This window comes from Cygnus olor, chromosome 1 (genome assembly GCF_009769625.2).
Source record: "Cygnus olor isolate bCygOlo1 chromosome 1, bCygOlo1.pri.v2, whole genome shotgun sequence".
Classification (NCBI taxonomy): domain Eukaryota; kingdom Metazoa; phylum Chordata; class Aves; order Anseriformes; family Anatidae; genus Cygnus; species Cygnus olor.
The window spans coordinates 185,861,823-185,889,308 of NC_049169.1; the positions used below are offsets into that span (position 1 = coordinate 185,861,823).

Genomic DNA, 27,486 nt, shown 5'->3' on the forward strand with positions numbered 1-27,486 from the left:
AGTTCAAATGAAATACATGTAATTTCTCCACTAAGTCCTTCTGATAGGATTTTTTTCATGTAGGATGGAGAATTAATGCCTATATACAACTTCTACTTGCAGGTGTAGTGATTTGTTTCAGAGACAGAAAGAAATAGCTCATTTATTGGTTTGGTTTTTGAACTAAATGATTGATATTATTATGAACATGAGTTACTTTGCAACTAATTTTAGTATCTCATATGTCTCAAATAATTTGCAAGGAAGCCACATGGAAACAGTGACTTAAGATGAGTGGAATTTTAGACTCTTACTGTCTCTGTGAGTTCTGTTTCCAACGCTGTCTCCTTGTAAACAAAAATCAAAAAGCTGACTAAGACTGTGGTGATCAAAAGGTATTGTATTTAATAAAAGCGCAGTACTGATTCTAAAGTTTAATGAGTAGCACTTTAATATTAATGCTGACTAGTCTGACTGCCAAAAATATCTATCTTTGTCTTGTGGTTGTCTTCCAGTAAAAAGACAAGAGTCAGTAATTTGTATGTGATAGTTCATGAAAAGAAAATATATTAGAGGTGATACTATGCTAGTTTTCAGGGTGAGGATGGCAGGAAGCCATTCACTCCATCTACTTATCTGCTCTCTTCATGTAATAGCAGTTAACAGGAACAGTGGGACACTATTAATATTAAATGACCTACTAAAGTAAATCTTTCTATTAAAACAAAAACTGTTAACCCTTCCCCAAACATGTCATCTCAAGTCAGCTGCAGACGTGTCTTTATCTCTGACCTCTCTTCTTCAGATCAGATCCTGAAGAGGTCAGTGAGAGAGGTCATCCTAAAGAGTGCCTTTGGAGACATGTCTGGAAAGAGAGCAATAAAATGTTTCATGTTACAGTACACACAAGTGGAAAACATCCTTTAGATTGTTAATGTTCCCAACAGAATCTGTCTCTTTACCGCAGCCAGAAATTGACTGTGCTTTATTTTGCTACCAACCAGTGCATCTTTTATGCTTTAGGTAAACAAATCTAACCACGTCGCTGTCTGATAGGAACAAGATAGAGAGCATTAATACACAAAACTTTAGGGCTTCTAATGCCAGTTTGGTGGTTTGGTGTTCTTGTTTTTCTCCCCTCCAGTGTGTCTTAACAGCCATTTTTTTGCTAAATGCCATGGAATCTTCTTGCTGACCGCTCCAGGTATTTGCACAGCGTACACCTACAGCTAACATAACCCCTGGCAGCTGGGATCTAAAAAAGAGAAATATTAAATATAGAAATAAAAAAGAGAAATATATTGAAATAAAGAAGAGAAATATTACTTTTTAATGCCTTGCTGACAGGTATGACAATGATATTTTGGGAGTCTGTACCAGCAGTCTTTCTTTTCCTGGTGAGTAGCTCAGTTTGTCAGTGAATTCAATTAGTTTCTCTTCCGAGTTACTTTTAATTGATCTCAGTGCTTTCCATACTTAATTGAGGTGTAGGATGGGAGGTGGGAGAGGAGAGGCCGTTACCTAAATATTCTTAAGCAATGCTGTTAGTATGACAAAATGGGAAAAATATTCAAGAGGAAAGTGTTTTTACTGAAAGTTATATATGAAAGGTGAGAATCTCAGTTGTTAAACTTCAAGTATTCAAATAAAAGTAATTTTAAGTAACAACTGAGTAGTTAAAATGAACATGTATTCCACACAACAGGGGAAGTGTCAACATCATTATTAATAGGTACATTGCACTCCATTTCTATAGGATTTCATGTTTTCCTCCCATGAGTAATTCATATATTATGCATTAAATACTCAAATATATTCTGCTGTATAAAATGCCGAGTATTTTTCAGTTGTTCTGTTTGATGCTCATTTTTTTCTGCTCACTCATTTTCTTTCACCATTCCATTGTCTGCTCTCTATTTAAAGCTACCTCTTTTAATGTCCCACTGAATTTAAGTCTACCGAAGTCATTACACTCAGTCTCCTCCTGCTATTTAGATATTCTCGCAGACTATACAGTGCCCAGACCTTCATTTTGAGTGCATCTTCCCAGAAACTCCCCTTGCTCTACTTTGAAACATATGAATTGTTTGGAATTGTGTTTTCTTGGTCTGCTTTCCTCAAATATTTCACAATCTATAAGTTCAGCTTTGCCACAGGCCAGCAGTTGTTATATTTTCTAAAGCACTCTACTTTAAAATAAAGGTTAAATATTACAGTCATTTTAGTTCTGTTTTGCTATTGTGCTTAAGACCTAACTCACAGAACCTTTACTGTCAAGAATAATCTACTTATCATGCAGACCAGCTTTAAAAAGCACAAAAACACATTCAAAGGTTTAAAAAACCTCCAGAATAAACTAATGAGAAGTTCCTTTTATTCTCTCACCGCAATTTTTATCTCCACTAGGGCTCATCCTATCCTAGAAGGGAACCAAATAACAATATTTAAATGAAAAACTAGTTATAGTGAGGAGAAATATTAGTCCATCCATGGCTTAAATATCACTTATTAGAATATATGACATACATCCAAAAATACTATCTTCCATAAACAGCAGGTAAACATATAGGGCTTTATCAGAACTGTAAAACAGAATTGCCATGTTAACACTCAAGTAGAAATTTTAAAATAATAATAATTAAAAAAAACACAACACTTTATCTGTGGAAATGAGTAAGACAGAAATGGTTCCTGGATTTTTATTCAAACTTTGAACTGGCATTTACATGTCAGTATATCTCTGCCATATAAATGTTTCAGAAAACTGGCAAGCAATATTCCTAGTTGGTTGAGTAAGCCAGTTCCCTTAATGTTCACCAGTCTCTCTCGAGATATAGAACAATTTAAACTCAAGGAATTATGTAAGACTATTTCCTAAATCATCTTGAAGCCTTACCTTTTCTAAAAAGATGTAGTGAAGTACAGAGTGGCAAAATAAACTAAGACACAAGGTCCTTCAGAAAGAGACATGATTAAATATAATCTGAAACTAGTCCTCTTGAACTCAAATGCAGGTCTTATTAAGATATGCTTAGAAGAACAGTGTTATGAGAAGAAGCAAGAGGACTCCGCTAAGTCTGATAATATCATGGCAAAAGACCTAAATGACTGAGTTATCATTCTGTATTAACCCTAACTGTAAAAACTAATCTCAAGTAGTGCCTTCTGGGTATTTCTCTCGATTTTTTCCCTGTTACTACAAGTGGAGTTTGATTGTTCTATCTTACAATTGCCTAACTTTTTCTATTAAAAGGCAAAATACAGGCATTTATTGTTTTGCCCACATTTATTTTTTGGGGGGCTAATATTTTCCATGACAGTCACTTTTCTCATGCTGAATTATTTGGTAAAGTTTTATCTGAAGTTGTTTCTAGAAACAAATTCAAGGGAAATCTTTCCTTACAGAAAAGTATGTTTTTCATTAAAAATACCTCATCCTCCCTGACGGAACAGAAACTGGCAATTAGACAAGTATGAAGAATATTCCTCTTCCTGCTGCCCTTACAGCATACCCAAACTCACTTATTACACACATGCTCTGCAAAGACTTAAAAGTGTCCATGCTGGCTGCCGTGTTTCTCCCTAGATTTATTTGCATGATAAAATTTGGTCTTACATAGCCTCTGTGCAGACTGACTCTATCTGAGAAATGAGAAACTGAGTATATTTTTTCTGTAGTTTTCCCTCAGCAACTGGATGCCACTGTGATGCCATGTTCCAGACTTGCAGAAGAGGATAAATATGGCACATTAGTCTTTTGCAGCAAAGAGGAGGGCTACCTGTCACCTCTCCAGCTCCATGGTCCCCCCGCTTCCCTGGCCCCAACCAGACGTGGCCCACCAGTGATGAGCCAACGTTGGAGCACTGACCCTCCGTGGTGCAACAAGAACAGAAGTTAACACAGGGCAGCAGAGAGGCAATCCCGTGTAAGGGAAGGGAGTGGCAGCAGCGCCTCTTCCAACAGTAGCTGCTTGTGTGGTTTACTTGTGATTTGAAACTGCACTTTAAGGCATGTGTTTCTGCAGAACATGAAATTGGGCCCAGACAGAAAAAAAGCAGTCCATTACTGCAACTACTTACTTTAATGTAAGTTTAATCTGCGCTGTGGATTCAATCACTACCAATACTGGTAAACCGTGATAACTGCTGATTGGGATGTCTTCCAGTTGCCTTCTTCCCTTTTTAATTAAGGAAACCAAATGCAAAACTACTCTGAGAAAATGCTCCATTTGCAAGTTCAAACATCCCAGTTGCATAATGTCAGAACTGATTTATTTTTTCCACATAACTTTATTCACTTCCCTTATGCATACAGATTGTGGTGCTATCTGTAATGTTCAGATCAACTTAAACTTACAAGGCCTGGAAAATCTGAAAGTGGAAAACATTCCTTTCACTCCTATGTTAGATCAATTACAGATAACATTTCATCAGCTAATACTAAGATGATGGCATAAATGTCAAGGAGCACAAGAACAGATAATTTTCCATAACGTGTTACCAATGCAATATTAGAATAGTTCAGTTGGAGAGGACCTTCAAAGACCATCTAGTCCAGCTGCCTGACTTGTTCAGGGCTAACTAAAAGTTAAAGCGTGTTATTGAGGGCACTGTCCAAATGCCTCTTGAACACTGAAGGCACAGGGCATCGGCCACCTCTCTAGGAAGCCTGTCCCAGTGTCTGACCACCCTCACTACTACAATCCTTATATATTCAAATCTGTGAGAAGTTTCCACCAAAATAATACGTGAGTATTATATGTTACAGAAAGTGTTGTTTGGGTGATACTATACATGGTACATGGTAGAGATCTAAGCAAACTTATAAATTCATCAAAAAAAAAAAAAGTTTATAAAATTCAGACTCCTCTGCACACACACAAAAAAACCATGACCTGTTAAGGCTTCTTTGTAAATATTTTCACCATGACAGCCCCTTCGACACTACTTTTACCTACCCTGTCAGCTTCTTCCGCTGTTTCTGATGGAACTTCTTTAATGATCTGGTGCAGCCTGAGCATTCTAAGAGAACTGTTTGTAGCTTGGTCTGATATAGGTACAATGCCTTACCATATGGGATCTGTAGCAGCTGTAATAATATCATCAGGGAAAGCATATTTTATTATCATCAGTGAGGCTGAAAAAATGACATTAGGGTATTGTCATTTGTAACATGAGGCTTATTTAATTAGATACATGAGTACTGAGAGAATTCCCCAAATGAAATACGTTTGAGACAATTACTAGATACACAACATGAAGTGCTTGAGAGCTTTGATCTCCAGACACTACCTTTAACAGGTACAAGGACTTCCTTATTCGATGTAAATGGTTAACTTAGATACTTCATAATTTAGCTTGTGTACGAAAGCCCATAATTATTATTTTTGATGGAAAATTGCTTTTCCCTTAGGATTAAATAATCAATAGCATTACTATCAGAAAAGAACTCTCTAAAAACTCAAGAATCTTTGTTGCAAAACCTTTTTGAATGTTAAAATTAAGGACTGCCATTATTATTTTCAGATAATCTCATAAAAAGCATGGAAGAATAAAGCAGTGTAGCTCTTTGTATTTCCAAAAATTGTTGTGTTAGAAGTATTCCATCTACCTCCAATAACATTCTCCCTGGTATATCCTATACCTATACATTTTTCTCAGTAGCAAAGGTCAGTTCTTTATGATATTTCTTGTTTTCCTTCCTGAAGTAACTTCTCACGCTAGAAAGACCAGATCCTTCCGAATTTCTCTGTACTTCAACACAGCTTTAGAGTTTGTCTTTTTGACTCTTTTTTCTAAAACCTGGTACAAAACTCAGGCCCTAATGCCACAGGCCAAACCATGTCTAAACATAGGGCTGGTCCTGTTTTCCAGAGGAATTCACACACTGTTTTTCTAGTCTGGAATGGCATGAAAAGATGACACCACCCTGGTTCCTTAGAAGCTGCACACAAATTTTCCGAGTCTGGTAGTGACGTAGGTGGCATCTACATAACCACCGCAGCACCGCTAAGTACAAACCAGTACAGAAAGGCATTGGATGCTAAGATTTTGGCATTCACACCATATAGATACCAGGAGCTTTTAAACAGGAATAGCACTAATCTGGTCCTGTGGATTCAACACACATTAGCAGCTGAAGTGCACTCTGGCAGCGCATCCTCTGACTTGATTTCCCCTGCAAGAAACCCAGGACTATGCGACTACCCACAGTGCAAACCAAAGCGTGATAAATAGGAAGAATCAAGAGCTTCACTTCGAAAGCACATTTCTGATCTAAATTAAAATGCTACCAGGGATCCATCTATACCTTCTAACAAAACAAGGCTATCACCTGTCACAGGAACACAGGCTGTGGTTTGGCCCAAAGGTTAACTGGAAGGAATGCCTGATATGGACATTAACAATCACTCTTTTCTTTTTACCATGTATGGCAAATAAACTAATTTCAGAGATTTTATTCCTACCAAACGTTTAAAAAGTTTGAAATATGAACATTTACCTTGGTGATCTGAAAGCATAAATGTAGCAGATACTTAAAATGGGCATGTCACTTACAAGAGTTGTTGTGTGCACTGATGAAACTGGGAAATTACTTTTAACAGACTATTTCTAAGGAAAAAAGACTGTTTATATTGCATAATACTGCAAAATTTGAAAAGCAGAATGTAGCCACATCATGGAAAAATATACTCTAGATATGCCTTAGGAAGCTGGAAGCTCATGTAAGAAGTGTAACACATATTTTGGAGGCTTGTGCAGCTCTTCCACTGGGGACAATCCTCATCGGAAATTTATGATCTTGCTCAAATCTTTGTTGTTTATACACAAAAATCACAATGCCACTTAAAACCAAATAACAGTTTTGATCCTGAAAACTCTACAGAAGAAAATATTTTATCCTTAACATAGTGATCAGTGTAAGCTAACCTCAGACAGGGATACACATAGGCAATTGCAGTAAGTATTCTCCTTTGAGGTTAAAGCCAAGAAAATAATGCTCTACTCAACATTGACAGGCCCAACTTCTTGGCAGAATATATTTTCGCAGTTTATTTCATTATTTAAAAAGAAGAAAAAAAGATCCTCAGACAACTTCAGGAAGGCAGACCACAGAAAGCAGACAGAACACGGTGTGGGCGCAGCAGAGGGTTGAGCAGGCGCATGGAAAAGCAACACAGAGGAAACACAAACAGAGGCTGCCAAATGCAGCTATGTGCGCGGTAGCTGGAATTTTTTTATTTCACCAAGAATAAATCACTGAATGTTTTAATACTGATTTAGAGCAGCAAAGGTGCCTATTGCACTGTGGTATGACGAGTAGCACCCAAAGCCAGGGAACCACTGAGACACCCCCTAAGCTCCCTGGCCTAACTGTGTGCAAGCCCAATACCTGCCCGCACAGGAGAAAAATGTTAAACGTAATAATTATTATAAAAAAAAAAAAAAAAAAAGAAAAAAGAAAAATAGTCCCAAATCCACAGCCCTGCATCAGTGGATTCCTGGGAGAGGAATGAAGGGCAACCTTCGTCATCCCACCAGCATGAGGTGGCCAACCTCGGGGGCGGCGACAGCCCCCCATCCCTATCCCTATCCCTATCCCTATCCCTATCCCTATCCCTATCCCTATCCCTATCCCTATCCCTACCCCTACCCCTACCCCTACCCCTACCCCTGGCCCCGTCTCCTTTCCTCTCCCCCTCCATGCCCCTGCCCTGTCCCTGCCCCTCCCGCCGCGCTCCCTCCCCTCAGACACAAGCCCCGCCCCTCCCCGCCGAGCCCCGCACGCGCGCCAACTCGCAGCCAATCCGCGCCTCGCCCTCTCCCACCTCCCCGCCCCCTCAGCCCAGAGGCCTCCTGGGAGCTGTAGTCCCCCGTGGGGCGGGGGCGGAACTACAAGTCCCACAGCAGCCAGCCGAGGGGGGCAGAGGGAAGGCGGCGCCATTTTGCGAGCGAGGGCCCGGCCCCGCCGCCCTCCGCACCGCCGGCCGGGGGCGCGCTGCTGGCTGAGGCGGCGGAGGACGGCCCTGAGGTTGGTCTCCTCACCCGCATGCGGCCGGGGCGGCGAGAGGGGTCGGGGCGGCCGAGCGGGAGCCGGGGGCTCCGCCTGAGGGAGGTGTGGGGTCGGGGATGGAGCGGCTGAGGCGCGGTCCCCCCTTACCCGCAGCCAGAAAGGGGCTGTGGGGCACGGCTGCCCCGGGCAGGGCCGCTGGGCTGCCTGCTCTGCCGCCTCCGTGCCTGCAGAGAGGTGGCCACGCAGGGAAACAGGGCCTTGCCCTCGTCTGTAAGGTCTGCTGCGTGTGCCTTTCTTGTTAACATTGGGGAATTTGTTGGGCACCTGAAAATAAGGCTGTTGTGTGCTTGATGGAGACTTCTGGGGGTTTGGCAGGTTGGTTAAAGCGGAGCCGAGTGAATCCCTTGCGCATCCTATGTTCAACACCTACAAACATTTTCTTACAGAACTATGACAGACCTGTGTGCCCCATCTGTATCCTATTCAAAAGGCAAGATCATCATGTAGACTGGGCTCAGTACATGCCTGCTCAGACCGTGCTGCCCTCCCTGAAAGTGCAGGTGGAAATGCTTTCACATGCAACGCCTCTATCCCAAAGGATAGTCAGAGCGAGTCAAGGTTAGCAAAAAAGGGTGTTCCTTGGGTGGCACGGTCACAGAGCTGTATCCTCCATCATTAGAGAAATTTTCATGCAGACATGCTCTCTTTTTTCATTCCATGCCAAATATATGCTCTGCTTAAACCCCGTCCCAGAAGAGAGAGAAGGATAGAAACTAATAATTCAAAGTTTTTCTTCCACCCATGTTTTTGAGTGGAGGTAAAGTAACGTTCTTGGGAGATGGAGGATGGAGACGTAAGTCTTACTTTCTCCTTTGCAAAAAGGAAGAGCTGAGAAGCGGTAAAATGGTTTGTATCTCTTGAGAGGAGGAGAGACCACAGTACCCAGAGCATTGTTACACCAACTGCAAGCAAGAAGGATAGTTGCATGGCCATGTTTCTTCCCATTCTGACATTAGCACTCACTTCTGATTACTAAAGTTAAATATAAACTGTACAATCTTGGCTTAGAGGTTTGGGAACTGAGGAAAGCAAAATTCTCTTTTTTTTTTCTTTTGTTTGTACAGTAGGTGAGAAAGTGTCCAGATTAGCACCTTTTCTTGTCAGTTTTGCAAGTGAACAGGAGGTGAAAGTATTACTTACAATCTTCCTGTGATACTTACTACCTGGGGGTCCCTTTCAGACAGAGGAGAAAAACTTTGTTTCTCGTCCAGAATGAGGAGCATGCAACATTATATTAACATTCACTCCTAGAAAGTTGAAATGTTCCAAGGTTCACAGCAGTAGAAAAAGCCCTCTAGTAGGAGATGTACTTACTTTCTTATTTAATACTGCATTTTATATTTTTTTTAATGAAAGGTTTGCTGAATAAGCTACTTAGTCACTGTGTTATAATTTAAGTGCTGTTGCTTTTTATTGCATTCTGTCTAGAACTTCAGAGTGCAAAGGAAAATCTAAATACACCTACTAGAGAGATGGAGAATGGATGAGGAAATGGCATGACTGGGTGTCACACTGGTCAACACTATTTTGCTGTATGTTTTCAATTGTTCTCATCCTGTCTGTCTTTTTGGAAATTACTGGCTCATTTTTATATTGTAATCCATTTGGTGCATTGATTGCCGTTTCAGTTTATTTTTACAAATACGCAACTGAGTGGTTTTGGTACCTAACAAAGGTCTTTAGTTGTTCCAAAAACAGAAACATAATAACAGATTGCAGATTCAATTTTAAGTCTTTATTTAACTAGTAGCAAATCATAAATGCCATCCAGCATCTGTTTGATTGGTGTTAAATGAAATAGCTGACTCCAGTTCCCATCACAGAAAAATAATCCTTGTGACTGAAGCATTTGCATTTTCGTTGGTTGTCTTGGTGGTGTGAGGCATCAGCGTGCACTGGAGTTTGGCACGTGTTTGCTCTATAATAGAGATTTATGACACTTGGCAGATCCACATAGGTCGGTGGAGGACAGAGGTTGTTGATCGGATTTTTTTTCCCTTCCAAATATTAAATTCACATAAAAAAGCTTGATTTGTAAATCAAGATATGAAGTCTGACTGCTGGACTGGTACAGCTGTAACCTGTTTCTCAGGTAAAGATGTTCAGTAGTGTGGCTATTTTGTTGAAATAAGCCTTCCAGTAGCTACTCTCTGCTTTTTTTTCTTGTTGAATACATTTCAGTTGTGACAGTGGAGTCTGAAGATGCCCATCATAGGCCTGAATGACTTTATTTTTTTACTTAAAAATTGTTCATGCTGATAATGTGTTCATTTTTTTTCTAAGATGCTTCATGCTGAAAGTAGAGTAAGGCTCTTGGAGTGTCAGGATGAAATCCCAATTGAACCATGTTCTAAAAAAATGAAGTCAGCAGAAGGGGCTTATGAGAAACTCTCTGAGGATGACAACCAGTGCATTCAAGATGAAGTGGACCCTGACAGAACATCTAATGATTTGACACCAGTGTATGCCTCAGAAAGCCAAGGGGAACATGAAGTGCAAAAGCAAGAGGAAATAGCCATGGGTGTCTTGGGAACACCGAATGAAGTGCTTCCTGAAAATAATCTACAGCTTAGTCAGCCACTTGATGCAGAGATTGTAGAGAATATAAATCCTCCATTTGTATCAATAAACAACACTAAAGTTGAAGAAGAGAAAGATCCTCTTACATCCGATAATGTCGATGAAGATAATATTAAAAGTAGCAGTAAAACATTCTCACTAAATAGAAGTGAATGGGATGATGAGTTTATTACAAGCAAAGAATTTATTGGCCCGATTTACAAGCCTGCTGAATGTAACAAACAGGACAAATCTGGAAGTTGTGGTGAATGTAGAAGTAGTGTGGGAGATCAGGGTGAACTGCATGAAAACAGAGATAAAAGAAAGGAGGCAAAGTCGATGGGGACTGTTTCTTCTGCTGTACCAGAAATGGATGATGAACTGAACCAGTTCTACAAGGAAATTCACCAGCTGGAAAGTGAAAATTTAAACACATTTCAGGAGAAAGAAACTGAAACCTCTCAGGAGCAATATTCTGCATATAATTGCAGTCAAACATCACAAGAGGATCATCAACGTTTATCGCTGGGCAGCCCACGACCATTTAATGAGAACGGGCAGTGTTTCTCTGGAGAAGAGCAAAGTAAGAAAACAAGCAGTGAGCAGCAGTTTGTCATAGAAACAGGTGGCTGGAAACCTGAAAATGCCTTTAATGGACAAATAGATTCTGAGTATTGGAACAGCTCAGTGCCTGAATTCAGACCTGCCTGGCAGTCAGCGGAGTCTTTTATAGTACCTCAGGGGCTTCTTCCTCCTAGACTGAACCATCAGTCGCATTTTCAGATACTGAATTCCCTGCCACAAAAAACAAATGCTTTCCCTTCTCAGCATGATGACTTTTCTTATGAAAATTACTGTGGTTACCATGGAAGTGATGATACCAACCGTCATAGTCCATTGCCTGATCCAAGTGCCAGCTATGTTGGTCATACTGATATCCATAGTGCTCAGGTCTTCAGAAATGGAAATAATGAGCAGAAAGGACCCCAAAATAATGGTTTCTGTGAAACCAGAGAAGAGTGTTGGAAAGATCCAAAAATGTACAGTGTGGAAGGAATGCACAGATTTTCTTCCTCGCAGTTCCCTGAGGAAAGATTTGGTTGTGCACAGAAAGTGCTTCTAATCCTAAGAGGCCTACCTGGTTCAGGGAAATCAACACTTTCTCGGTAAGTAAAGACTTAAAGCGTGGGAAGCTTATTCAAATAAAAAATTTAAAGAATTTTTAAAAAGTTGATCAGCAAGCACTTGGCAAACTTTGGTATTTGTGAAATAGGATATTAAAATGCGGTTATTTTTACTATGTGAGGACATAACAGTAAATATTGGAGTCATATGCTTTGGGGTTTGTCTCCATTAGTAAGAGTTTTGATGAACAGAAGCTGTTTTATGTTAATTTTAAAATGTTCTTTATATCTTATTCTGAAACTCTCGGGTAGCTTAGTATGTTATGGCCTGCCTCTTTTTGTATTCTCAAATTCCTTCATTTAAACAACAAAAAAAAAAAGGTCAAGTCTAGCAGCAGTAATTTGTCTGATCCAGAAGTACTTTTTTTATATTGATGCAGAAATCTTCAAAGACCATTAGAAGAATTTTGCTACTCTGAAAACATGCAATTTGTGTATTGCTATTTGTGTTTTCAGTGGATTGATAAAATTGTGCATAATCCCATCCATTTTTTCGTACTATACGTCTGTTCAATTTATTTGTGAACAGCACACAAGAAAAGTATCATTTTGTCTGATGAAGATACTTGTTGAAGCCTCTGACAGAGTTAAAAGTAGGTGCAAACTCCAGCTTGGATTTTCACTAACTTTTTGCCTAGTGTAAAAAGCACATAGGTTGGCATAGAACACAGGCCCTGTCCGTAGTAAATGAAAACAGGTTTCTCCTGCATACGAGAAAAGAAGCTACAATATCAGTATTTACTGATCGAGCTTCATCAAGGTACTGTCCAACACGAATGGGATGTCTTTTGTGGTTATGTTCTGTTGTATGCTAGTAGCCTATTAAATAGACAAGTGATCATGTTCTTCCTTGTTTTTTTTTTGTATAAGGGAGTAACATTACCATATGTTTTTTTCTTGATATTTAGGGGACTTTATCATAAAAGAATATCTATGAGAAATTTCTAACTCACGTATTTGTATAACTTTAACATTCTCTAGTCACCTGTTGCTCTATTTTGCAAATGTACATTTTTAAAGCTGCATGTGCCTGTGTGTGTATTATTACAATAATTTCTTAAATATGCAAAAACACAGAAAATTAAAAAAAAAAATAAAACTTGGAACAATATTGCTTCATTCAGTGTAGGAGTTGGATGATACTAAATATGTTGCTATTTAATGTTTTCCATATTTTCTGTGCTGAATGGTCTTTGAATCTTTCTCTAAGCACGTTGTTCATATTAGCTGAAAGATCCTGCATACCTACAGGGTTTTTTTTGTGAATATATTCCTGCTTCTTCATCTCCTTTTTGTAAGACAAATTACTAATTTCATTTAGCAGATGGGAAGGTGGGCGCTATGAGATCAGGGTCAACCATAGTCACGGAATTTGGGTGCAGAATTTGAACTGTGCAGGACTTGTTTTTCAGTGTATTCAACTACATGCAATTTCATGTGTTCAAAGCTTGCTTTCAATTGTTAATTCCCATGAAATCATGTCCCAAGGTCTCAGGTACCACGGGGTGGGCTGAAGGGAGAAAGGAGAAAAAATTGTAGCATCATAGAGTTCTGTAAGTGCAGGCTAGGACAGCAAATACAGTCCTGTGGACTCGTTATTACCCAAAGGTACCTTGGCAGTCTTGGCATCTTTAGCACCTTCAGACAAACCTCTACTGCTTGTGCTGGCAAAATGACCGTATTGGAAAAGCAGAAAATTGACATCATCTTTATGGGTCTGTAATAGAAGGGAACGAGTTGCATCTTGTAAGTGGGTTTCCCAAGTATATAATGACGACAGAGCGGTCGTGAGACCCAGGAATCATGAATTCCAGTCTGCTTTCTTTTTTTTTTTTTTTTCCAAGCTGTGGGTTTGTAAGTATAGCACTTTTTGTAAGTAAGTTTGTAAGTATAGCACTTTTCCTCCTGCTCCCAAACTTGATATCTGTGTCCTTAATCTTCTAATGAAGTCTACATTTTGCTTTGACTCTGTCATTACACCTGCTTGGAATTACAGGCATGCTTCTTGGCAGGGACTTCTGGAGGTCACCTAGCCCATTCTGCTTAGAACAAAACTGTTGCCATCACTGGATCAGACCAGTTGTGTTTTTCTAGCCTGACCTTGAAAACTTGCAAGTACAGTGTCCAGTCTCTCAGAACTTTTCTGGTGCTCGTAGGTCATATGCCCTTAACCATCTTGGTAGCCATTTGCTCAACCCTTTCACGTTTTTCAATGTGACTTTTGAAGTAGGAAGTCTCAAACTGGACCCAGTATTTCAGCATCGACCGCACAAGAAACAGATAGAGGGGGGATGGTAGCTTCCATTGAGCCACTTTTTCCATTGGCCGCTCTTTCCCTAATACAGTCCAGCATGTGGTGTGCCCTTCTTTTGTGGAGAGTACACTGTTGGTTCATCTTCAGTTTGTTATGTACTGTAATCCTCAGGTCTTTTCAGTAAGGCTGCTCAAGGAGTTGCTTTCCATCCTGTACTGATGTGTAGGTTTCTTTTGCACCAGGTGGAGAGAGAACTTGGCACTTTTCCTTGTCGAGCTTCATGATGTTTCACTTAGCCCAGTGCTCAGATTTCTGTGTCCTCCTGGCTAGAAGCCATAATGCTCAGCATGTCTGGCCTCCCCACCAGTTTGGTGTCATCTGCAAGTTCTCTGCCTCATCATCCAGGTTAATGGTGAGGATACTGAAGAACTTGGTTCCACCATCAGCCCCTAGTGTACTCTGCACGTACTCACTGGAAGTGTCAGAAGCCTTAATGCTTTCAAAGAACATTGCAGTCAGTGCTCTGTCCTCATCCACAAAGCCAGTTGCTCCATCAGAGTGCAGTCTGGTCTGGCCAATAAAGCAAGATTTACTTGTAAACCCTCCTTGACTCTTCCCGACTCCCTTGATTTCCTTCTGAAGTTTGGAAGTGGATTCCAAGAGGGTGCACTCTGGTAGAACCACAGAAGCTGAAGTTAGGTGAGGTTGAGCAGCCTATAGTTCCCTTGTTCCCTCTCTTTACTTCCCTTGAGTAGGGGCATAGCGTTAGCCTTTTCCTGGTCACTGGGGATTTCCCCTGATCTCCTTGATTTATTGCATACGTTCACCTGACCTAGACATCACAGCCTCCTGAGACTCATTCCAGTTCCCATCTATTTATCCATCTGCTTTCCCGTTTTACCCCAAAACTGGAAACAGCTCTTACCCAACCATAGCTTTTGGTCTGTGCCTAACAGCTTTGCTTCGGCCCTAAAATTCTAAGTGGATTTCTCAGCTCCTTCTTCTTCCCCCCTTTCTCCCTAGATTCATTTTCTTGTCCCAGTTTCAGCTGGTGGTATTGTCTCATGCCCAGGATAATCGTACCATTTTCTTCCTTGCATTTCACTCTTTTGCCTTGTCCCTGTTTCCTAGCCCTGCTGCCAGTTGCAAGTTGTTCGTTCCAGCTTGTACCACTCTGCTGCCCACATCCTTCATATTTTAAGCCAGTCTTGTTCCTTCTCTTGCCATGCTTAAGTTTGTGCTGGGAGAAATGCAATTTACAAGAAAACAAGCGCATGTACTTTGCCAGATACCACTTCCTCGATCCAAAGCATCTCTGAGAAAACCTTGGAATAATGTCGTGATAAAAATGCTGTATTTCTTCCTTCATTTTGGAAGTGATTGACAACTTAAAAAATTCCTAAACCAATTTGACCAGATAGACACCCAGCAATGGTATCTTTAGGCCAAGTAACAAAAGTGTGCTAAAATTTTAAGTAGTTGATAATGTGATTTTATAATGTGAATGCCATTGGGAAAATTTACAAAATATAGAATTGGATTTTTAGGATATTTTGCAACTAGAATTGGCATCAATTTCAGTTCACATTTCTCCACAAAAATACCTCAACATGAATTTGAAAAAAAGTTTAATGAAGTTGAAAGAATAAAATATTCATGTCATTTAAGAAGTACATTTGAAATTAAATCTGTTTCTAGGTGTATAAGGAAGTAGTCGACTTCTTCTGGGGCTGTTCTTCCAGAAAGCTGAACCTATGGAGCTCTGGAATGGCAAAGTTAAAAGAATATTTACAGCTGAACATAGAAGCACTTGTGTGCTGTTGTTTCTAATTATGCAGTTCTTTAAAAACATGGCTTGTAACAGTGTTTAAAGCATCATTTACATAATTTAGTACTACTACAGATTTTAAAGTAGTATTTAGTTACAGTCTAGTTCATTCTCTATGATGTTAGCTGTTTTAAATAGATAAATTATTTGATTCTAAGATTATTCTTGATTATAAAATCATCTTTGAAAGCAGGCTAACTAGAATGCAGCGTGGGGAGCTGTTTAAAGAACTGAAATTAAAGCAGGATTTGTGCATGTGTGTACACACTGGAAAAAATACATATTAGCTTGCTGACTAGTTCTCAAATGAACATTTTGGTTTCCAGATGAGTTTGGTGTGTAGAGCTAATACCTTCTGTTAGATCAACTAGCATGTCTAGGAAGAGTAAGTGAGCTGCTTTAATTTTGCTGTCTGCTTTAATGTCACTGCCCCACTGTGTTCAATTGCAGGGAATGGATAGGACGAACAGGCAGGTTTACAGCACTTGGGTAATACTGCTGCTCATTTCAGGCACGTGCACGTATCGATACTGACTGATCTGTAATTTGACTTGCATGTTAGAAATGTATTTATCTTCCCTGGTTTTCCTTCTCTGTTTTGCAGAATTGGGACCATCTCTTCATGGTGTTGGGTAGTAATGGTTTTCTTTGCACAGATGTGCTTCCTGTTGTTTCTGTTTGAATTCATGAGCCTTGGATAAATTTTATTTCCAAGTCTTACAACTTACAAGTGTGTAAATTATTCCATAGGATGTTGACAAGTGTGTTTGTGTTTAAAATTTTACTAAATTTTACTGAAAGGGTGAGGATTTCATTCCTCTGGTCTCTTTGGTGGTCAGTCTGCCTTTCCAGTTATTTGGTTTCAGGATTATTCTTGCAAATATAGTTTAGTGTATTAAATCTGTTACATTGGTTCCATAGGTTCATAAATTGCTTTGTATCCTGAGCTTTGAGGAATAAGAACAAAATATTTCAAGAATAAACTTTGTTGATGGACTTGCAAGATTGCCAAACCATGGTCACAGTGTTTCTTTATTGAAGTCTGGAAAATGCAAGAGAGGGATTTGAGTAAGTGAATTATTCTACACAATGCTGAGCAGTTCCTAGAAACACAAATAAAGACGAACAGCCCGTTAGTCGCTGCGCCTTGATTCACCAGTTCACATATATCCCTACAGAAACTGGGGAGTCAGGCTCCTGGGAGCTGCAGGGGTGTGCCTGCGGGTACTCAGCTAGCAGAGGAACCGTGTCACAGCTATGTGTTATCTCTGTGATTAGGTGTTGGGGTTTAACCCGGCCGGCAGCTAAGCACCACGCAGCCGTTCGTTCACCCTCTCCCATCCCTCTCTGGGATGGGGGAGAGAATCAGAAAGAAATGAACGCCGGTGGGTTGAGATAGAGACAGTTTATTAGGACAGGAAAGAAAATACTACTACTAATAATAGTACTACTGCTAATAATGTAATAAATACAAACAAGTGATGCACAATGCAATTGCTCACCACCCGCTGACCAACGCCCAGCCTATCCCCGAGCGGCCAGCCCCCCGTATTAATTGTTCAGCATGACGCCATATGGTATGGAATACCCCTTTGGCCAGCTGGGGTCAGCTGTCCTGGGTCTGTCCCCTCCCAGCTCCTGCTGCACCCCCAGCCTGCCCGCTGGCAGGAGAGCGAGAAGCTGAAAAGTCCTTGGCTTGGTGTAAGCACTGCTCTGCAACAACTAAAACATCAGGGTGATATCAACATTATTCTCATCCTAAATCCCAAACACAACACCATACCAGCTACTGGGAGGAAAATTAACTCTATCCTAGCTGAAGCCAGGCCATTAGGGCACATGGTCCTTACTCTGTAATATGCACATGCATTCAGCACCCAAGAAGTGAGTGGGAAAGATGGATCCAGTTGTTTCAAGTGCTATTAACAACAGGTGTAGAATACTGTGAGTAAGAAGATTGGCCCATGTGTGAAGAAATAATGGTGAGGTAACTTAATGAATACAAATTCCTGTTAAATACTTCATACAACAGTGGAGTCAATTAAAAAGAAAACATTATTTTTTATGCTGTATGAGTTACTGGTGCCATTTTATCTGCTGTAAAAAAAAAAAATCCTTCTGTGCTCTCCTAAACCAGTGTAATATACATCCTACCAAAAGGCAAAAGACTCTAACAAAAATATTGAACAATCCCAACAAGGTGGCTGTACTTTTGATGTATCATGCTCTGCTTTCTGAAACAGCACTGCTCTTTATTCTGAGGAAAACTTATACTCTGGAAAAGAGAAAAAGCAAAACGGAAAAAAAAAAAAACAGCTTGTGTGCTTCTTTGATCATGTTACTTGACAGATGCATTATTCATAGATTCTTCCATTCCCCAGTAATTTTAATTTTGTTACAAATCTGTGTTTTAAAAGCAAAAATAATCATCAACTTAATTGTAGGACAGTAAATATGTAGGAATTTAATTAATATACGGTACAGTGTTTTGTTGGTTATTTTTTGTTAAGTAAAACTGCATGGTTTTTTCTTCCTTTTAAGTTTTTAATGAATGAAGATCCTTAGCTTTGTAACTGATGTAATGTTAGGCCATTCACAGCCTTTAAACTATGGTCTCTAACAGGTCTACTGTTGCTATCTTTTGCCACGTAGACATCTCAAATCCTTGTGAAATTAAACTTAAGTAGCTCTTCCTGCAGCTATTCATGGGAAAGCTTGGTGACTTAGAACTAATATCCATTTATTCCCCCAGGTTATTTGGGATTTGGCCAGTTCCCTTCCCTTCCTGGCACCTCAGCAGCAACAGCACATCACGCATATTGCTAATACAGTTTATTTTTTGTAGCCTTTGGGCACGTTGCCTGTTTCCCAGTGTCCTGGTTTCAGTTAGGACAGAGTTAATTTTCCTCCTAGTAGCTGGCAGGGTGCTATGTTTTGGATTAGGATGGGAAGAGCGCTGATAACATGCTGATGTTTCAATTGTTGTAGAGCAGTGCTTACACCAAGCCAAGGACTTTTCAGCCTCTCTCTGTCCTGCTAGCGAGCAGGCTAGGGATGCAGCAGGAGCTGGGAGGGGACAGACCCAGGACAGCTGACCCAAACTGGCCAAAGGGGTATTCCATACCATCTGACGTCATGCTGAACAATAGATAGGGGTGGCTAGCCGGGGTGAGGGGGGGGCCGGCTGCTCGGGGATAGGCTGGGCATCGGTCAACGGGTGGTGAGCAGTTGCATTGTGCATCACTTATTTCGTACACATTATTACTATTAATACTATTATTATTATTATTTTTTTTTTTTTCCTGTCTTAATAAACTGTCTTTATCTCAACTCACAGGCTTCACTTTCCCGTTTCTCTCCCCCATCCCGGAGAGGGAGGGGGGAGGGTGAGTGAACGGCTGTGTGGTGTTTGGCTGCCAGCCGGGCTAAACCACAACACCCAGTCTGAGTAGCTGCCTAAATTTCCATAGGGCAGCGGAACCTGAGTGTTTCAATGGGCTGGAAATGCTCTGGGGCACTGAGTGCCTGTTGGCTGTTTACAAATTTAAATAGAGTATAGAATATAAAAACAGTCAAGGAGATCAGACTGTGGATCTGTAGATCTGACTTTAAACAGAACTGTGCTGTTGTCGCAGTTTTACAAGGTTTTCCTTGATATGAAAAAACCCTATCTTAAATTTCTTGTCATCCTTTATTGAAACTACAGTTCTTCAAGACATGGTAACCCATGGAGCTGCTGCTCTGCCTGGGGTGGTCTGCATTGATCTTGAACCACTTTTCTTGTGTCATCTTTTTGGGCTTTTCCTTGAATAGGCTCAACTGCTAAAGTTTCAGAAAAGCAGCATAGGAAAAAAAAATGAGAAAAGGTCACTTTCTTCTGGGTATAATGAATAGCAGTGGCTTGTAGATGCCAGGCTTCTCTCCGTTGATAAGGTGGATGTGAGTAAGCTTGTGTGGCCAGGACTGGGGGATAAAACGTAGAGCTGGAATAAAAGAGTATAGGATATTGAAGAAACGCACATGCTCTCCTGTAATCCTGACTTTCATTAGTGGGTCAATGCTGAAAGATTATTATGATCTTATACTTTTCCCCGAGAATAGGGAAATTGCTGTAAACATGAGTAGCTTGCTTTTGCTGTTCCTGTTCAACACATATTGTATCTGCAGGTAGCATGAACAGAGATCAGAGGAGGGTATATTTAGGAGAAGGATTTAAGCATCTGCTTCATTTCTCAGCTGTATCCAGATTCCATGATCAGATTGGTTCCTAGAGATAATTACAGATGAGAATTGATATGGAAAATGTTAATAAATTCAATAAATGACCATGAGATGCTCAGAACCTGTTGTAATAGAACCATAAAGTAGGTGGCTACAAACTTCTTTTAAAGATGGTGAGGAAAAAACAACGAAGAGGGGAGCAGTTGAGAGGGGGGGAAAATATACTTTAAATGGGAATTTGTATTGGAAATACTCCTAACTATACTTTTATAAACCAGTTTGACATTTGCAAGAGGCTCAGAAATAGGGCACAGATAAACATATTTTAGCTATATTGTTTGTGTGTGTGTTTTCTGTCTGAAAAATAAAAGTTTTAATATTTTTGCGTTTACCTTTGTTCAACAGTATTCTGCTTGGTGAAAGCTGTGATGGCATTGTACTCAGCACCGATGATTATTTTCGTCAACAAGATGGATATATGTATAATGTTGTTCAGCTTGGTGATGCCCATGACTGGAACCAGAAGAGAGGTTTGAATGCATTAAAGGAATTCTATTAAATTCTGTTTTTATTTAGAGGATACAAATATAGCATGACATGCATGGGTTAATGGTCTGACTGATAAGGAGCATATATATAAAAAAAAAAAAAGGTGTAAGTATAGGAGTGTAGATATATGTATATAAGTATAGGAGTATATGTATTTTAAATTTTTGTTATGTTTTAATTAGTATATATATACATTTACATTAGATTTTGAAATTGCGGAAGGTTCAGAGTTAAAGGAACAAAATCTCTTTTTCTGTGCTATGACCTGCTGATTAGTTACATTTGATACTAGTATCCAGATGTCAGAATTGAGCCTTTTTAATGCTGGCAACAGCAGAATATTCTTTTTTTTCTGTATCTTTCCTGATGTGTGGTTCAGCCAAGATTCATGGGAGAGTTTTTCTGAGGAAAATTCTAGTATACTTTTGTAGATTAACAGCTTTAATAAGACATCTTTCTTAATACTTAGCAGTCTACAAGGATTTGATTTAATTGGTAAAGAAATAGGTACCTGGGGTACAAAGGATAGGGGACAGACTGATTCTCACTCTTTCTCTCATTGTAAAATCTCATTATACGTTTGATCTGCTCCAAAGAGTGGACAAACCGAGCAACTCCATTGCCTGTGAACGCAGCTTAATCTCTCTGCTTTTAGTGTCTCAGACAGAAGCTTCCTTTCCATCATAAGAGGAATCCTTCTTTGCATCAAAAGATATGGAGATCCAAGGAAAAAAATCTGCAGGATAGGAATTAGCAATATTCTCCCCTTTTCTTCCACATCCTCACCCTAATAAAAAAAATATGCTGGGGAAAATTTATGAATGAATGGCGGAAGAATTTCGTAGAGCAATTATTAGAACTGTAAAAATTGTTTAAAAAAAAAAAAAGGCACTTTTGATGTTGGAGTGCAGCAATAATAAATATTTGAAATGGAGTTGCTAGTAGGAGTCAAAGGAGCAAAAGAGCTGCTAACAGCAGTTTCCAGATGAGAGGTCTCAGTACGTCACAAATGCAAGACCGCCAAACAGATCTCACTTGGTAGTGGCTTCTGGCTGTTTCTGGCTAGACCTTAAGATCTGTCCAATTCTGTATCATTTAGTTCTGCAGTGTTTTTGATAACCAGAGCGCTACATCATTCAGTGATTTTGGTAACTAGAACAAGAACAGCTGTGCCCTGTCGCATAGAACACCTCTGCTGCAGAAGTCTTTGCCTTGAAGTACTTCAGGATCCTGTGCTTTCATTTCTTTGTGGATCCTCGAAATACGTGAAATAACTTAAGGGGAATGGTAATCCTGATGGTAAGGACTCCTTTCTGATGGTCTAGACTGAAGTTTTATGTCGGTTATGTCAGCGGCATAGGTTATCTATATGTTTGCTAACGTTCATAAGATGAAATACTTACCTAGAGCTGTATAGCTCTAATGTCAGAACCATGGAGAAGGCAAGAATTTCCTTTTTTCACTAATAAGAAAATTATTCATTTAAAATTATCCTCCTTCTCTTTTTGGGGTGGGGAGGAGTGAATCTATAATACAGTATCTGTGAGAAAAAATTAGTTAAAAGTGAGACCCATTAGGAAAAACATATTTTATATGAACAGAATTTAAAACCTTTATTTTTTTTTACAAGACAGTGAATAACATGTCCTTGATACTAAAGCACATATGCATTTAATTTGAAGCTTGTAGGGTCCGCTATACAAATATTAGGAAATGTTAGAATTAATTTGCCATTGTGAATTTAAATGTGAAATCAGTCTCACTCTTACAGGGTTTTAGGCCCTTAGAGTTCACTTTTCTGTATTTGTTAAGTGTCTCTTACTGTAGTTCATCCTTTCACTCTTTTACTGGTAACCTATGGCTACCTTTAACATGTTTGTAATGTTCTTGACGGGTCCAGTTAGGTTTTAACTGCTTTTTTTTTTTTTGATGGTGACTAATTAATTACCTTTTTTTTTTTTTTCCCTTTTAAACAAAACTTTACCTAAGGAGTTACATCAGTATACTGTGCGCTCTAGCACTAAGATCCAGAGTTAAAACAAGAGAGGAGAATGATCTAAGGTAGTTGTAGCTGTAATTCAATCTTTCTTCGAAAGGTTTTGTAAATTTTGGCCCCATTATCTTCATTACCAAATTGGCTATTCTCTTGCTGCCTCTGTGAATTTTTTCTGAATTGCCTCTTTCAGGATTTTTCCCTTGCTTCTGACAGCCTGTCAGTTTTCTTTTCTAGATTCATGTCCGAGTGTAGTGGGTTTACGTGGCAAGGTTTTGGTAGCAGGGGACCATAGGGGTGGCTTCTGTGAGAAGAATCCAGAAGCCGCCCCATGTTAGGTAAGGGCCCCACCGCTGGCCAGAGCCAGGCCAATAAGCGATGTTGTTTGCGCCTCTGTGAGAGCATATTTAAGACAGGGAAAAAAAAACTGCTGGGGAACAGCGGCTGGGAGAGAGAGAGGAGTGAGAAACAGCCTTGCCAGGAGCCAAGGTCAGTGAAGAAGGAGGGGGAGAGGTGCTCCCCGCGCCGGAGCAGAAGTCCCCTGCGGCCTGTGGAGAGGCCCCTGGTGGAGCAGGCTGTCCCCCTGCAGCCCACGGGTCCCACAGGGAGCAGATCTCCACGCTGCAGCCCGTGGAGGAGCCCCCGGTGGAGCAGGTGGATGTGGCCTGGAGGAGGCTGCGGCCCATGGAGAGCCCCCGCAGGAGCAGGCCCCGGGCCGGAGCTGCAGCCCGTGGAGAGGAGCCCACGCAGGAGCAGGGGGTCTGGGGGGAGCTGCCGCCCGTGGGGGACCCGTGCTGGAGCAGTTTGCTCCTGGGGGATGGACCCCGTGGTACGGAGCCGTGTGGGAGCAGTTCTTGAAGAGCTGCTGCCTGTGGGCAGCCCACACAGGATCAGCTGGGGAAGGACGGCATCCCGTGGGAGGGACCCCACGGGGAGCAGGGGCAGAGAGGGACCATGAAGGAGCGGTGGTGATAAAGTGCTATAGACTGACGGCAGCCCCCGTTCTCCCGTTCCCCTGCGCCGCTAGGGGGGAGGAGGTGGAAGAGGGCGGGTGGGGGGAAGGCGTTTTTGGTTTCTTTCCTTTGTTTCTCACTTCTCTAGCTTGTTAGTAATAGGCAGTAAATCTTACTGTCTCCCTACTCTGGGTCTCTTTTGCCTGTCACGTTTATTGTTGAGCGATCTCCCTGTCCTTATCTCAACCCTTAAGCTCTTTGTGTTGTTATTTTCTCCCCCTTCCTCTTTGAGGAGGGGAGTGAGAGAGCGGCTGTGGTGGAACTTGGCTGCCCACCGGAGTAAAACCACCACACTGAGAAAGATCATTTGTGCAACGTTAATGAAACCAGAGCAATATATTCTTCAGTTTTTATGGCTTTCTCCACTGATTCTTAGTGCTCTAACATTTTATATTTGCTTTTTCTCTCCCTACCATCTACATAGTTACTTCCCAGACTCTTTTTTATGTAGTTTCTTCCTATTGTGTGGATTGATTCCATCAAGAAAAATCTACAATAACTTTTTTCTCAACAATAATTCTACAATAACTTAGGGTTGTTTTTTAGTTTGTTCGTTAGTTTTGTTTCCTTCGGATCTCCTCTTTATTCAGTGTACAAACTGAACACTATTTGCTGAATGGGCATGTATTTAACAGATGGCTTGTTTTTTTTTATAATCCTCAGTACTTGTTACTAACTTTTCATTTAATATATACTATTTTAACTCTGTTTACTGAAACATTCTTAATTCTCCTGGAAACTTTTTTTTGTATGACAGTAATCTCAGTATTTTAAGCTTTTAAGGTATTTCATTCATTTCATCTAGTTCATCATCTTAACTTCCTTGTGAGCACTAGCGGTTTTAAATTCATTTTTTTTTTATTGGCAAGCAGAGACACAGTTGCTAAAAATATTTTCCTATTTTGGATGCCAGACTTAGCAATTTAGACATTCTCTTCAGGATGTGTAGTAGTAATAGAACTTCATATATTCAGAATAAATTTTCACTGTCTTCATATTCATATGAGTTCATATCACTTCTCTAAATGATATTTGTAACTTTTTAAGTTGGACAGCCAAAAAATGAAGCTCATGTAAAGTAGTGGCCACTTGGTATGTTCAAGAACATTCACCAAAAGGTGATCCTTCTTCATTTGCAGGCATGCTGATTTAGCAGGATGTGTGATGTCTTTGTATGAAGGCTACATATTTCTTAGCATTTTGTTGGGGAAGAACTGCAATACCTAACCACAGTTCCCAGTTATGAATGCACCATGTGCTGCTGGTAAAGCTGGAACTTGGATATGGTTTTGTGCTGGTGATCTCTGTATTAATGCTCAGCAGGCCACATACTTTGAGCAACTGTGTTGCGTGGCTTTGACTTTACACTTCTTGTTTATCCCTTTGTATCAATTCACCACCACCTTGTTTCTGTGTTCCTGGTTTCATTTTTCTTACCTTTTTGCTCCTACTACTTTCCATTTCCATCTCTACCTCTCAGTACTTTGAATCTTTTTCTTAGAACAGTGTGTTTCAGTCAGACTATTGCAAAACAATTCTTGCATTCACCTTTTTATTTGAGTTATATAATTGTTTATTTACATGAACTAATTTGAATTACATAACTGCGTATTTACGTGCACTGTTTTTTCATTGCAGCAAAGCAAGCAATGGAGCAGGGAAGATCTCCGGTTATAATAGACAACACAAATACTCAAGCCTGGGAGATGAAACCATATGTGGAAGTGGTAGGTTTTGTTGTGAAATCATACCATCTGTTACAACCTCGCACATTTACCTTCACATGTGATAAGCTGGTCTGCTTTGTGCGAGACCATTTTCCTTACTCAAGTTTCTGAAGAGAGACAGCTTATTGATACAATCAGTAACTGGTGTGGCAATAGTCCAGAGCAATTTTAGGACAGACTTGATCTGATCTGCTTAGTGTGGAGTGAAAGCTAAGACAGGTTTGAGGGCAAGTGAAATTCAGTGTGCTACTATTGTAGAGTTAACTACATCCTTTTATTATACTGGTCTACAAACCTGTTATAGTCATTACTATTCATATTTTATATAATTATGATACTCATATGAAACATTTTTCTTTGCTTGCTGCAGGCTCTAGAAAAGGGATACAGAGTGGAGTTCCATGAGCCAGATACTTGGTGGAAGTTTGATCCTGAAGAATTAGAAAAGTAAGGTTTATGTTACAGAAATCATTGTACTTGTATGTATATGAGACACAGGCAAACAGATTTGCCCATTTATATATATATTTAAGGGGTTTATATTTTATCCAGTATCTTATTTTTTTCAAATGTGTAACTACTAGTATAAAATATATTTTATTTAAGTATGCATTTTGAGTTGTACCTTCAAATAGAAGTGTTATGGATATCAAAAGAGGTCCTGTCTTGTTGGCCCAAAGTAGTCAATATTAAAACTTGGTTGCATGCGAGTAGAAAAAGTGATTGAGCATTGTTGTGCTTCTGTTGTATGGAATGATTTAAGTTATCCTGAGAAATTTTTTGTTAAAAAACACTGAAGACAAGAAATAGAAGACAAAGGGAAATTATGCATTCAATTAAGAGTGCATAAGTGCCTTGTTATGTCTACTTTTTTGGATGCCTTAGTGCCAGGGAATAGTAGTCCGTTCCTAATCAGTGAAGGTTAAAAAGAAAGTTTGTGTTTTAGGTGGTTCTATTGCAGGATTTTGTGAAATTGTTCCCAGTCTTGAGAGGGTCTGTTGTAGAGTACTGTTGGACGTCGGTTACTGGTCATGTGCGTTGTGAGAGCATCTGGAAAGCTGTTTATTATTCCTGGTTAATTTTTCTTTTGGCTCAGGTATATATATCTGCTTCTAGGAATCTGTGAGGTACCAACCCCACTTAGGGAAATTTGTGTTTGAAATGCAGTGTAATGCTTTCACGGTTGATCCCAAGGAGTTCTCTTGCTGATTGTAATTTTACGTGCTTCCAACTGACTTGGCTTTTGTCATTGTTTCAGCTTTGTAAAATAGCCCCTACAATCCACCAAGTATGTTTGTGTAATACATATATTACTTACTTAGACTTTATTCTGCATTCTCTATAAATCTTTTAAAGTTGTCATCCTTTTCTCCTAAGCTGCCACTAATTTATTCTTAGAGATGGAGTTCTCTCTCTGTTGGATGAATTTTGTTGAGTTTTTCTAGTTATGGTGCGGAACTGCTACGTTAGGCAGGAAGCTGTCTTGGGAATCAGACATTTCTAAGATGTTCACTGTGAGATCTCCTTTGCTTGAGAAAGACTCAAATTTTCCAGAAAATGCATGTTTTCACACGGTCTGAATCTTGTTTTTAACTTTCATCCGGTACTATAATATGGTGACATTCTAGCAGTCTGGTGCGTTTCTCGATACCATTTTTATAGAGTTACGTCTGCCATAGCGCTTAGTGTTTAGAAATCTATGAAAAGCCTTATTGAAAGGAAAAGAGACGAGGTCAACACTGGCTGAATGGTGAATTCGTGATGTCAAGAACATGACAGATGTTTTAGTGTGGAATAGCTTTCAGAGTCTTTCTTTTTTTCTTGCAGCATGCCAATGAGGTACAAATTGCCTTTAGACTCGTTCATGTGTGATTTTGCTTTTAGTTTAGTTTTGTGCACGTAACTTGTGAAAACATCTTGATTTCACATGTATGTCTTGCAGTAGTGCTTGAGACATCTTGCATAGCATTTAGACCTTTCGTATAAAGGGTTTTATACTTTCAGATGCAATTTTTAGGATATCTTGGAAACTGCGGGTCAGAACAAATAAGTGGCAAAATGATTGGTAGAAGAGAAATGTTTTTGACGTGTTTAATGAGTGTTGG

The 27,486-nt window shown here is 40.0% G+C and overlaps 1 protein-coding gene across 5 annotated transcripts in view; it reads left to right on the forward strand.

Annotated features, from left to right (window-relative positions):
- Nucleotides 1-7,850: 7,850 nt before the first annotated feature.
- N4BP2L2 (NEDD4 binding protein 2 like 2) overlaps nucleotides 7,851-27,486 on the forward strand; it is a 51,555-nt gene continuing 31,919 nt past the window's right edge. For 2 of the 5 annotated variants that reach the window (XM_040543869.1, XM_040543871.1), the window contains exons 1-6: nucleotides 7,863-8,011; nucleotides 8,440-8,611; nucleotides 10,337-11,778; nucleotides 20,505-20,629; nucleotides 25,293-25,381; nucleotides 25,752-25,828. In XM_040543869.1, the coding sequence (XP_040399803.1) occupies nucleotides 10,337-11,778; nucleotides 20,505-20,629; nucleotides 25,293-25,381; nucleotides 25,752-25,828 (1,733 nt within the window). In that variant the 5' untranslated portion in view covers nucleotides 7,863-8,011; nucleotides 8,440-8,611. Of the gene's footprint in view, nucleotides 8,012-8,439; nucleotides 8,612-10,336; nucleotides 11,779-20,504; nucleotides 20,630-25,292; nucleotides 25,382-25,751; nucleotides 25,829-27,486 lie in introns of all 5 variants that reach the window. The other 3 variants (XM_040543868.1, XM_040543870.1, XM_040543872.1) reach the window with 3 other exon arrangements.